The sequence below is a fragment of the Ursus maritimus genome, unplaced genomic scaffold (assembly GCF_017311325.1).
Source record: "Ursus maritimus isolate PB19 unplaced genomic scaffold, ASM1731132v1 scaffold_6, whole genome shotgun sequence".
Lineage (NCBI taxonomy): Eukaryota > Metazoa > Chordata > Mammalia > Carnivora > Ursidae > Ursus > Ursus maritimus.
This window is the reverse complement of record NW_024426774.1, coordinates 58,109,481-58,123,411: the sequence shown is the minus strand read 5'-3', so window position 1 is coordinate 58,123,411 and position 13,931 is coordinate 58,109,481. Positions and strand designations below refer to the sequence as shown.

The 13,931-nt window shown below is 35.4% G+C and overlaps 1 protein-coding gene and 1 pseudogene across 1 annotated transcript in view; both read right to left on the bottom strand.

The window, feature by feature from the left end:
* USP34 (ubiquitin specific peptidase 34) overlaps window positions 1–13,931 on the bottom strand; it is a 237,202-nt gene that overhangs the window by 142,081 nt on the left and 81,190 nt on the right. The window contains 2 exon segments of the mRNA XM_040623443.1: window positions 13,281–13,373; window positions 13,459–13,540. Coding sequence (XP_040479377.1) covers window positions 13,281–13,373; window positions 13,459–13,540 — 175 coding nt within the window.
* On the bottom strand, window positions 6,807–6,925 carry LOC121101139 (annotated as a pseudogene).

The window sequence follows — 13,931 nt, the reverse complement described above, 5'->3', positions numbered from 1 at the left end:
AAAAAAAAAAAAACAGGTGATGGGAATTAAGGAGGGCACTTGTGATGAGCACCAGGTGTTGTATGGAAGTGTTAAATCGCTAAATTGTACATCTGAAACTAGTATTACACTGTATGTTAACTAACTGGAATTTAAATAAAAACTTAAAAAAATAATAATCTTGTCCTCCAAATAAATTTGTCCAAAATTTCTGCATTCCAACTGCAGATTGCTACATCTGATTAGTAAGTAGCAGACACAAAGTCTGGCTGCCATTATTTCAACCCAACTCAGCTAAAATGACTACAGGAGGACTTAAAGGAGCCACACCAGGTTTTTCTGGACTCTGAATAACAACAACTACTTATGTAAGGGAATTCCCAAAAAAAGACACAGACTCAGAAAAGACCTGAGAAGACCATAAGCTTTCACATTAGGCTGATCCTTAGCACAGTCACTACCTACAAAAATCCCCCCCACACACAAGGCAAACTGAAGAAGGAAGAGAATCTCATTTCCAAAGTTACCACGTTACAAAATTCAAATGTCCAGTTTTCAATTAAAACACACACAAAAACAAGGTATAAGAAGAAATAGGAAAAGTGTGGCCCACTGAAATTTCAGAATAAAATAAATCAACGGAAATATACCTAAGGAAGCCCTTGTGTCAGGCTCTCTCAACAAAGATCTTAAAACGGCTACCTTAAAGATGCACTAAGACTTAAAGGAAGAAAAGGACAAAAACAGGAAAACGGTGCCTGACCAAAATGAGAATATCATTGAAGAAACAAATTCTAAAAAGGAGCTATAAGAAATTAGAAGCTGAGAAGTAAAAGAACTGAAATGAAAATAGGTGAGGTTCAGCAGCGTATCTGAGTAAGCAGAAAACAGCAAACTTGAAGTTATGGAAACTGAAATTATTGAGTTTAAGGAACAGGAAGGAAATACAAAAAGAAAAGTAAACAGATTCTAAGGGACTTGTGGGAACCATCAAACCTACCAATACACTTATGGGAATCCCAGAAAAGGTACACAAACATATATACTTTGTATAAATATGAAGAAAAAATGGCTGAAAAAGTCCAAATTTGATGGAAGACATGAATCTACAAATCCAAGAAGTTTAACAAATCCAAGTAGGATGAACTCAAAGAGCCCTACACCAACCTTATTATAATCAAACTGATAACAGCCAAAGACAGTAAAATAATCCTGAAAACAGAGGATAAGCAACCCACCACATACAAGGGATCTTCCATAAGAGTATCAGCCAATTTCTAATCAAAAACCTTGGGAACCAGAGGAAGTGGGATGATATGCTCAAAGACTGAAAGAGAAAACTTTCAATTGAGAATTGTATAAATGGAAAAACTCTCCTTATGAGGAAGGAATGGTAAAGCTAAAGGAGTTCACTACAACTAGACCTGCCCTGCCAGAAATGCTAAAGGAAGTCCTTCAGAATGAAATGAAAAACGGAACAGTGACAAAATAAAGACCTCTGTTAAATACACAGGCAATTAAAAGCTAGTATTATTGTTTTCATTTGTAACTCCACCTTTTATTTGATATATGATTTCACAAACAAAAGCAAAAAGAATTATTAATCTACATAACTGGGCACACAATGTATTAAGTTGAAATCTGCTGTATGAAAAACAAAAATGAGGCAGAAGGAGCTATACAGAAGCATAATTTTTGTGTACTATTTAAGTTGACAAATTCAAATTAGACAATAAGAATCTCGAGATGTTAAACACAAATTATCTACAGAATATACAAAAAAAGAAAGGAAAAAGGAAATCCATACTACAAAAAATCAACTACAAACAACTACAAAAGGCCATAACAGAAATGATGGACAAAAACACTGTAAGACATATAAAAAAGAAACAGAAAAATGTCAGAAGTAAATCACTCTTTGAGGAATTACTTTAAATACAAATGGCTTAGGGGAACCTGGGTGGCTCAGTCAGTTAGGCATCCAACTCTTAATGTCGGCTCAGGCCACGACCTTTAGGTCGTGAGATCTATCAAGCCCCACATCAGGCCATGTGCTTAGCATGGAATCTGCTTGTCCCTCTCCCTCTGCTCCTCCCCCCCCATGCCTGCACTCTCTCTCTCTCTGAAAACAAAAATCTAAACAAAAAATAAATATGTATATAAATATACACATACATATATATGTATATATATGTAAGTGGCTTAAACTCTGCAATCAAAGAAAGAGATTGGTAGAATGGATTTTAAAAACATGATACAACTGTATGTGGTCTGTAAGAGACACAATATATATCCAAAGACACAACAAACAGGTTAAAAGTTAAAGGATTAAAAAAGATATTTTATGCAAATAATAAGCAAAAAAGAGCTGGACTGGGGCGCCTGGGTGGCTTAGTCGTTAAGCGTCTGCCTTCGGCCCAGGGCGTGATCCCAGAGTCCTGGGATCGAGTCCCACGTCGGGCTCCTCTGCTGGGAGCCTGCCTCTTCCTCTCCCACTCCCCCTGCTTGTGTCCCTTCTCTCGCTGGCTGCCTCTCTCTCTGTCCAATAAACAAATAAAATCTTTAAAAAAAAAAAAAAAGAGCTGGACTGATTATACTAAAATGAAGTAAGATAGACTTCAAATTTTTAAAAGGTTACTAGAAAAAAAGACTTACCACATTACCAAACAATCCCACTTCCAGGTATATATCCAAAAGAATTAAAAGCAAGATTTCAGGGGTGACTGGCTGGCTCAGTCAGAAGAGGATGCAACTCTTGATCTTGGGGTCGTGAGTTCAAGCCCCATAGGAGGTGTAGAGATTACATACATACACACATATACACATAAATAAGTAAATAAAAGTAGAATTTCAAAGAGATACTTGCACACCTATATTCATTGGACCATTACAACAGTCAAAAGATGAAAGCAAAGTAAACAACCATTGACAAATAACTGTGGCATATACAAACAATGGAATATAATTCAACCTTACAAGAATGGAAATCCTATCACACGCTACAACATGGGTGAACCATGAGGACATTACACTGAGTGAGATAAGCCAGTCACAGTAGGACAAATACTATAGGATTCCACTAATGTGAAAAATATAGAGTAGTCAGAACAATACAAGCAGTAGAATAGTGGCCATCACCAGCTGTGAGTAAGGAGAATAGGGGAGTTTTTGTTGTTCAATGACTTACTGGTTTTCTTTTGTTTAATTTTTAAGTAAACTCTATATCTAACGTGGGGCTCAAACTCATAACCCCAAGATCAAGAGCTGCAAGCTTTGCCGGCCAGGTGCCCCTCTATTATTCAATGAGTACAGTTTTGGAAGATGAAAAAGTTTTAGAGATCTGTTATACAATGATATGGATACAGCCACTATTAGAACTTAAAAAACTTACATGGTTTCCTTTTACCTACAGTTAAGTCTTTTTTTAAAAAGATTAATAAAGAGTGATATAATTTATTAATAAAAGGTTCCATACAACAAGGAGATACAACAATTATAAACATACTTTATAACTCAAAGCTAAAAGAACAGAAATAAAGATCAGAGCACAGATATATAAAATACAGATTAGAAAAACAATTGAGAAAATTAAAACCAATAGTTGGTTCTTCTAAAAGATTATCAAACATTTAGCTAGCTTGAAAAAAAGAGGGAGAAGACATAAATAGCTAAAAAATCTGAAATGCAAGTGGGATATTACTACCAAACTTACAGATTAAAAAAAATTAACAGAATACTATGAACAACAGCACACCAAAAAATTAGATAACCTAGAAGATAGGGACGAATTCTTTGCAAACTACCTACACTGACTCAAGAAGAAATAGAAAAGGTCGACAGACTTATAAGAAGAGATTGAATCAGTAATAAAAAACCTTTCAACAAGGTACTAAAATACATGGCTTAACTGGGGGAACCCTAACAAACATTTAACTAAAAAATTAACACCAATCCTTCTCAAATCCTCCCCGAAAAACTGAACAGAAGGAAATACTTCTTAACTCATTCTATGAGGCCAAAGTCTTCATAAACATAGAAAATTACTAAGCAGTACCTCATAAATGACAAAAAGTCCTCCAGAAACTATGAGCAAATCAAACCTAAGACCATACGGAAAGGTATGGTCATTCACTATGACCAAGTAAGATTTACCCCAGAAATGCAAGTGTGGTTCAAAAAGAGAATTACTCTAACACATCATAACAATGGAAAAAAGCCACATGGTCATCTTAATTGATGCAGAAAAGCCATCTGACAAAACCCAACACCCTTTCATAATAAAAATTCCTGGAACACTAAGAATAGAGGGTAAACTCCTCAATATGATAAAGGATATTTATGAAAATCCCACAGCTAACAGCATACTCAATGATAAATGACTGATTTTCCCCTAGGATCACAAATAAGATAAGGATATTCATATTTATCGCTGTTAATCAACACTACACTGAAATTCTAGCCAGAGTTATTGGACTCCACCCCCCACAAAAAATTTAATGCATCCAAATTAGAAAAGATGTAAAACTGTTCAAAAATGACACAATCCTATATACAGAAAAACCTACATATAAAAAGCTAGTAGAGCTAAAAATCAAATAGACAATGTAACAGAGTACATATCAACAAGCAAAATTCAGCTATGTTTTCATATACCAGCAACTAATTATCTGACAAGGAACTGAAGATAGCAATTCCATTTACAATAGCATTGAAAGAATAAAATACAACTGATGCTTGAACAACACAGAGGTTTGGGACACTGATACCCTGTACGGTCAAAAAGCTGGGTATAACTGTGACTCCCAAAAACATAATTATCAATAGCTTATTGCTGACCATAAGTCTAAGCAAAAACATAAACCAATAACCTAAACCAGAATACCAATAACATAAAAAGTTAACACATATTTTGTATGTTATATATAATATATACTGTACTCTTATAATATGTTAAATATAATATAGACTGTACTCTTACAATAAAGAAAATGTTAAGAAAACTATAATAGAAAATTTTTAAAAATCTAAATGTATGTGGACCCAGGTGGTTCAAACCTGTGCTGTTCAAGGATCAACTGTACTTGAAAATGAATCTAACAGAAGAGGTGAGGGGTGCCTGAGTGGCTCAGTCAGTTAAGCATCTGCCTTTGGCTCAGGTCATGATCCCAGGGTCCTGGGATCAAGCTCCCGCATCGGGCTCCCTGCTCGGCAGGAAGCCTGCTTCTCCCTCTCACACTCCCCTTGCTTGTGTTCCCTCTCTCACTGTCTCTCTCTCTGTCAAATAAATAAAAATCTTTTTTTTTTAAAGATTTTATTTATTTATTTGACAGAGAGAGAGACAGCCAGCAAGAGAGGGAACACAGGCAGGGGGAGTGGGAGAGGAAGAAGCAGGCTCCCAGCGGAGGAGCCTGATGTGGGACCCAGTCCCAAGACTCCGGGATCACGCCCTGAGTCAAAGGCAGACACTTAACAGCTGAGCCACCCAGGCGCCCCCAAATTAATAAAATCTTAAAAAAAAAAAAAAGGTGAAATACTTGTATACTGAAAATTACAAAACACTGCTCAAGGAAATTAAGGTCTAAAGATTTTTTTTTTTTAATTTTTATTTATTTGACAGAGAGAGAGACAGCCAGCAAGAGAGGGAACAGAAGCAGGGGGAGTGGGAGAGGAAGAAGCAGACTCCCAGCAGAGCAGGAAGTCCGATGCAGGGCTCAACTCCAGGACCCTGGGATCACGCCCTGGGCCGAAGGGAGACGCTTAACGGCTGAGCCACCCAGGCGCCCCAAGAAATTAAGGTTTAAATAAATGGAAAGACATCCCATATTCACGGATAGGAAGACTTAACATGGTTAGTATGTTAATACTACCCCAAAGCGATCTATAGATTCAACACAGTCCCTTCAAAATTCCAAGAGCCTTTTTGGTCAGAAATGGAAAAGCCAATCATCAAATTCATAAGGAACTGCAAGGAGTTCTAAAAGCCAAAACAATCTTCAAAAGGAAAACTGTGAAACCTCCAAGAAAACAAGAGTAATTAGAACAGTATGGCGTTAGCAGAAGGACAGATATATAGACCAATGGAGTAGAACACCCAGAAATAAACTTTCACATAAATGGTCAAATGATTTTCAACAACAGTGCCAAGACCATTCAATGGAGAAAGGATAGTCTCTTGAAGAAAAGGTGCTGAGAAAACTGGACAGTCACAAATTATTTACCTTACACTATACACAAAAATCAAGTCTTAATGGGTAAAGAGACCTAAACTCATGAGATAAATACATAAAACTCTGCTAAGAAAACAATGGGGAGAATCTTCACATTTGATTTGGCAATGGTTTCATCACTAGGACACCAAAAATGTGGGCAACAAAAATAATAGTTGAAATTCATCAAAATTAAGACTTTTTTGTGCATCTAAGGATACTTGATCATTATTTTAAGTAAGCTCTATCCCCAAGGTGGGGCTTGATCTCACCAACCATGAGATGAAGAGTCCCATGCTCTACCAACTGAGCCACCCAGGTGCCTCAGAATCTAAGGATACTTTAAAGAAAGCAAAAGGAAACCCAGAGTTGGAGAAAATATATGTAAATTGTATATGATAATGAACTAACATCCGAAGGTAAAAAGTACAGTTAAACCTAACAAGAAAACTCCCAAACAACCCAATTCAAAAACCGGCAAAGGACTTGAATGGACATATACAAATGGCCAGTAAGCACATGAAAGGGTGCTCAAGTTATTAGGAAATGCAAGTAAATGCAAATTAAGGCACAGAGAGATATCACCACACTCCTACTAGAATGACTACATTTTTATTTATTTAAAATATGGACTATTTCACGAATTTGAGTGTCATCCTTGCACAGGGGCCATGCTAATCATTTTAGTATATATGCAGCTGAAGCACACACCTAGTTTTTTTTTTTTTTTTAACTCAAGTAACAAATGTTGGCAAGGATGGTAAAATACTGCAGGTCGCAGTCAAAAAGTCTGGTAGTAACTGAAAAGATGAGATGTGTTAAAAGGCATCATCCCAAAACTCTAATCATGTCTTCTACTACAAAGTTTTGAGGGGAAATAAGAGTGGCTTTGGTATCTTACAATCAAACACTTCTCAAGTACAAAGAAAACAGACATCGCAAGTATGCAATAACCCAGAATAGAACATCCACAAATTTCTCCTTCTGGAAAACAAAGGCTACTCAGTGAAATCCACAAGAATAAATACTCATTAATTCTAGAATGAGAGAAACAGAAATGAGGAAAAAGGACTGGTAGTGAGTCATACACCTAAATACGAAATTAGCACTAAACAACTGCAGAAATCATAGTTCTAGTGTAGAATTTAAAACATGTAATTTAAAAAAGTACAAATAATACAGTAAAAACAGGGAAATAGAAAATAAGATGAGAATTCCCTCATCTTCTATAGCAGAGAATCAATCATCACTGTATTTTAGAATGAAAAGAAAAAGCCCACAAAGAAAATGTGAGTTAATAGACACTAGATTTCGACAAACTTTTGAAAGACTAACAGGAAGGGAATACATTTTAAAATGTACAGGTAGAGAAGGGTGTAGCTCAGAGTAATTTGTGAGTGAGCTGCAGAGTATATAAGTCAACCTTCCCACTGTAATTGGGGAAGATACTGGACTCAGAGACCTAGATCTGATGGACAGCAGGAGATATGGAAATAAAAATACAGGATTTCACTAAATACTCTTAATAACTATATTTGTTAGCCATCAGTCAGAAAAATACAAACAGCCAACTTAGTCATTCTACCCATCCACCAGGGCTCTCCCCTGGGTAAAAAATTTTATAAAACCATAGCTTTTAAGCATAGATACTGGTATCCCTTTTCACCCTCTCTTTTAGAAGTTCCACAGGCAGAAAGCCTAGTGACTCTAATGAGAAAAGTACAAGTTGTTTTATCATCACTACCCTTGAAAATGTTTCCAAACAGAAGTCCCACCTGATACAGTTCTAATAAAAAAATATTTCACAACAGCCAAGAATACCTAGACCACTTACTTAGTCATCTTTCTTATGAATGGATAACAAAGGCATGCATGAAGACACCCGACAACATAAAAAAAGAACAAAGCTCATGTTAAAAGCTCCTAAAAAGCCAGGAAGGAAAAAATTCAAATATCTAAGATATAATACAGAATGATATTACAGTGCCCAGATTCTAACTCAAGTAGAGTCATAACTTCACACGCTAGTAGTATGCAATGTCTCATTAAAGCAATAATCTAAATATGTATACAAATACACATGCAGAAGCTAATAAGCACTAGAGTATAGCTAGCTCAGTGCTTCTAAAATTAGTCATCACTAATCCTTTTGAGAATCTAATTATGTGCATAAAGCACATCTGAATCAGGTGACATTTAAGTCCTACTAAATCCTAGAGAATCTGACTTCTGTCATTGACACAAAGATCTACCCCCCCAAAACTTAGCTCCATATTAAGATAAAATTATTATATCAGTAACTTACATGCATTAACACAAGCATTCTTCAAATCTGGAAAGCATTTAACAATAAATTCCAATAGAGTGCAAGGATTCTGAAAGGGATTTTTTGATGTCCTATGACTAAAACATTTTACAGCGAAAGGGTATGTAGAGGGAAATATAAAGGTAACCGAATCAAACCAGAATAGTAACTTCAAATGGTAGAGTCATTTAAATGTCGAAATATTTACTTTACCTTCATATACTAGTCTGTTATTTACTGAAAAACTAATAAACACATGTAAAAGTTTCAAAGTTTACATAAGCATAGACAATAAAAAGGAAGTCTTCCATCTATCCCAGATAACTTACCCACAAACAAACCTATTAAAATTTCTTGTGTATTTTTCCAAATGATTCCAGGCATGCATAAATGCAAAGTACATATATATACACGTAAGATATATACATATATATGTATGTATGCATCCTCTTTTTGTAACTGTTTAAATACACATTGGGAGAATACACTGTGTACTTGGGATTTTCTCTCAAAAGATCTATTACTTATGCAGTGTTTAGTAAAACTATTTCTTACATATTGTTCCACATGAACATAATACAGCACCTTCAGTCCTTCTCACGGCCACAAAGGATACTATTATATGAACTTCCCAAAACTTATTTAAGTAGTCCTACAGTGACATTCCTTTTCTGCTAGCATGGTCAATGCTGTAGCGAACATATTCATGTACATGTATTTACAGAATAAGTTACCAGAAATAGAACTGCTATATTGCTTCCCAAAGTTATACCATACTCTGGTCAATATAATGCATTACTAAACATAATGGGAATTAACCAATAAAAGGAAATGCCATTACATTATTTGAACTTATATTTAATTACAAAGATAAGCATTTTTCAAATATTTACAAATACTTTTTCTAACAATTTCAAATTCATTTGCCATTTTTGTCTATTTTCTCCTTGGATTCCAACATAAGGTTTAGGATACAAACAATGAAATGAGCAAAAGCCAATCCAATTATTATGAGTGAAGTGTGTGTGTGTGTGTGTGTGTGTGTGTGTGTGTGTGTATGTATGTATGTATCTATCTCAGGTGAGCAAAGTGACCTCAAAAACTTACTCCACATGGGAGGAAAAAAGACTTAAGCAAGACTGTATGAAGCTAACCAACCACAGATACTTTAAAATTAATTATATTTAGTGCTCAAATTAAAAAAAAACCTCAAATGTAAAAATGTCTGATCATTCTTGTAGTATATTATTCAGAAGTAAAGTAGTAAGAAACCATAGAAAGACCCAATTAAATTAACCCTTAAAATATATTTATTTTTTATAGTTAATCTTTTAAAGATATTTTAAGTTTTTGCAAACTGTCTCACAGACTATGCCACAATTTTTAATTATTCCCTTACTAGGTTACTTCAAACTCTTGCTAGGGCGAAATGCTAAAACCTTTAACAGACCATACTATCATAGTTATTAATTTGATGAACTTCAGTTTCAATAAAGAATGTTCCACTATTTCTATTTATTCTGTAATGATATATTTATCATTATTCTCCTATTCTCCTAGTCTTGCTGTGAACAAAATAAAAATTTTAAATCTACTAAAATGTGTAAAATTTTCAGAAAATTATGAAAAAAAATTCCCCTTTGTTCTGAAACGGAAAGTGCTTCCTTAATTTATTGAAATGATAGTAATGTATAAATATACAATATTAAATATGGGAAGTTATAAAAAAGTATTGAAAAATTACCACAACCAATCTAAGATGTAAGGTCTCAAGACACATAATTATCAAAAATTTGAAACTTTATGTATTTGAAACTGTATATATAAAAATTAAAAACTTTATGATTATATACTGTAATCAACTATAATGGAAGAAAGAAATATAATGGACGAAGTATAATGGGAGAACTGGCTATTACAGCAAAAATAAATATAACTTAAATTCCTAAGAATAAGCTGAATATAAAATAAAACTTATATACAAGGAACTTTAAAACTTTGAATGATATGAAAGAAAATAAACAGTATAAAGCTTTGGATAGGAAGACAAATTTGATTCTCTTCAAATTCATCATTATTACAATTAAAATTACAGTATTTTTAAAGAATAAGTCAAAGCTAAACTTTACATGAGAAAACAGAAAAATTCTTTTTTTTTTTTTAAGATTTTATATATTTATTTGTCAGAGAGAGACAGAACAAGCAGAACTGAAGGCAGAGCAGGCAAAGGGAGAAGCAGGCTCGATCCCGGGACCCTGGGATCATGACCTGAGCTGAAGGCAGACGCTTAACTTACTGAGCCACCCAGGTGTCCCCAGAAAAATTCTTTTTTTAAAATTTTATTTATTTGCAATAGGGAGAGTGAGCAGAAAGCAGGAGCAGGGGAGCAGAGGAAGAGGGAGAAGCAGCGAGGCTCGATCCCAGGACCCTGGGATCATGACCTGAGCCGAAGGCAGATGCTCAACTGTCGGAGCCACCCAGGTGCCCCTCCCCAGAAAAAAAAATTTTTTTTTTTAAGATTTTATCTATTTGAAAGAGAGAGACAGCCAGCAAGAGAGGGAACACAAGCAGGGGGACTGGGAGAGGAAGAAGCAGGCTTCCAGCGGAGCAGGGAGCCCTATGCAGGGCTTGATCCCAGGACTCTGGGATCACGCCCTGAGCTGAAGGCAGAAGCTTAACGACTGAGCCACCCAGGCGCCCACCCCCCAAGAAAATTTCTTTAAAAATATATTTTTAAAAAAACCAGCCCTGCTAGATATGAACAAATACTACAAAAAAAGAAAGAAAGACAGACAGCAAAAGCTAAAGACATTAGTATAAACCCATGATCAGCAAATGTTTTCTTAAAGGACCAGACAGGAAATATTTCAAGATTTAAAGCGGTTAGTATTATATATACTATATATACACAAGTACTATACTCTGCCACTGCAGTATGGAAGGAGCCACAGGCAATATGCCAAAAAAGTACAAGACTATGTTGAAAAAATATTTACAAAATGAAGGGGCCAGCCCAAAAGCCTTCTTTACCAAGCCAAAAGTTTACCAATCCCTGGTATACAGATCATGACTGGATATACTGACAGGTCAGTCTACAGACTCCAGAAACTGACCTAGTCAAAATGAAACTGGTATCTCAATTCAATAAGGGAAAGAAGAATTACTGAACAAGTGGAATGGGGACAGCTACATAACTAAAAAAGGGGAAAAAGTTACATAAATGACACCTTGAACCAAGAGAAATTCCAAATGTATCAAAGACTAAAATACAGGAGCGCCTGGGTGGCTCAGTCAGTGAGGCGTCTGCCTTCGGCTCAGGTCATGCATGATCCCAGAATCCTGGGATCCAACCCCATGCCGGGCTCTCTGCTCAGAGGGGAGGCTCCTTCTCTCTCACCCTCTGCCCCACCTCCACCTCCGCTCATGCTCTTCTCACTCTCTCTCTCAAATAAAATCTTAAAAAAAAAAGAAGACGACGACTACTAAAATATAAAATTGAAACAGGAAGGAACTAAAGGAGAACTTTCTTAAAACTTTGGAGTGGAAATGGCATTTCACACCATAAGACAAAATCCACAGGCCATAAAAAAATTCAACCACAAGTATGAAACCACAAACTTGAAACTGAACACCAAAAACCACCTTAACCAAAAGACAACATCAAAGCAGAAAATAGTCACAACTCTTAACACAGACACAAGTCCAATTTCACTGATACATAGAGGTCTCCTACAAAAAAGAACAAGTAAAATCACTAATAAATGATGAAGAATATCAACAGACATTCGCAGTAAAGGAAACAAAAACGGCTCTTCAACACAAGATTTGCACTGTGATTCACATGAACAAAATGCAATTTAAAATACACATTTCACCCATCAGTTTAGCAAATATCAAGAAGTGTACACAAATATCAAGGAGGACACAACATACCGAGGATGAGAGAAAACAGGCATTATCACACCATTATGTACCACAAGTAAACTGAACAGATGCTTTAATCTAACAATTCTCCTTAAAAGATAAATCTTTTGCACACAGATGAAATGAACATGTTAGAACTTATTTTTAGCATTGTTTATAACAGAAAAGATTGGGGAAAAAAATAATGCCTATGAATGGGAATTGGTTAAATAAATTATACATGCATGTACTGAAACACTATGCCCTCTTTAAAAAATCGTTTCATATATTGACACGCAATAATCTTGAAAATAAAGTGGAAAAAAAGCCAAGTCCACTTAGTATGCAACATTTGTAATAAAGAGGACCAAAAAAAGTAAGACAAGAAAAAAAGCTTACAGTCAGCTATTTATGTAGAAAATCTATGATGCACCTTAGAAGAATGGTAGTCCTGGGAAACAGGGACTGGAGGAGGGAAAATACCTAATATATACTTTAATATTTATTTTTTGGATTTTGAACCATGTAGATACAAAAAAACTAAAGAAAAAAAGAAAAGAGTATAATAGGAAAAAGAATCCCCAATACAACATTCAGGATAAAAAGGTTTACTTTATCAACAAAAAATAATAGGTAAATGTCTCTTAATAAACCAAGATGGTTTCATGTACAATGTCCAGTTGACTAACTCTCGTTTCCTTCAATTCTACCTGTAATATGGTAGACATAGACTCCCAAGCCAGACTCCAGATTCCATGCCCAACTTTCTCTATGTCTCAGTTTCTGTAGCCAGAACTTTAGGATAAGAGAACTTACCTCATAAGGGAATAAAACACTTAAAACAAATAATAAGGAAGCACTTAATAAATGAAAGCTGTTAATATTACCTGTGCTGCAGCCCAAATGCAATCAATATGCTGAGTACTCAACCTCCCCTCTGCTGCCAAGAAGTTCAAAATCACTTGGCACTGTTTGATAATCTGGAAAAGAAAAACTTATTATAACTAATTTTCTAAAGTATTCTTCTCTTAATAGAGCAGAGAAGTCAAGTAATTCTCCACAAACCTCAATATGTAAATTTGGTCCAAATATATGCTCTACCACATTGTTGCTTATAAGCCAGTCTGCAAGTTCTTTTGCAATGGACCTAAAATCAAACAATAAAAATAGTTAACACATTAAAAAATTATTAGTATCATTTTTTCCCAAGTGAAAAGGCAGATTCAGTTGAAAACCTAAATGTTTTTTAAAGGTGAGTTTATTTATTTATTAAGTAGGCTCCATGCCCAATGTGGAGCTTGAACTCATGACCCTGAGATCAAGAGTCACATGCTACATGCTCCACAGTCTGAGCCATCCAGGTGCCCCACAAACCTAAACTTGACCACAAATATATTACAAAGAAGTGATTGTAGACAATTAACTGGTTAGAGTACCACAAAGAGTAATTAAAAGAGGGGAGCCTGAGTAGCGCAGTGGGTTGAGTGTCTGACTCTTGGCTTTGGCTGGGGTCATGATCTCAGGGTCATGGGACTGAG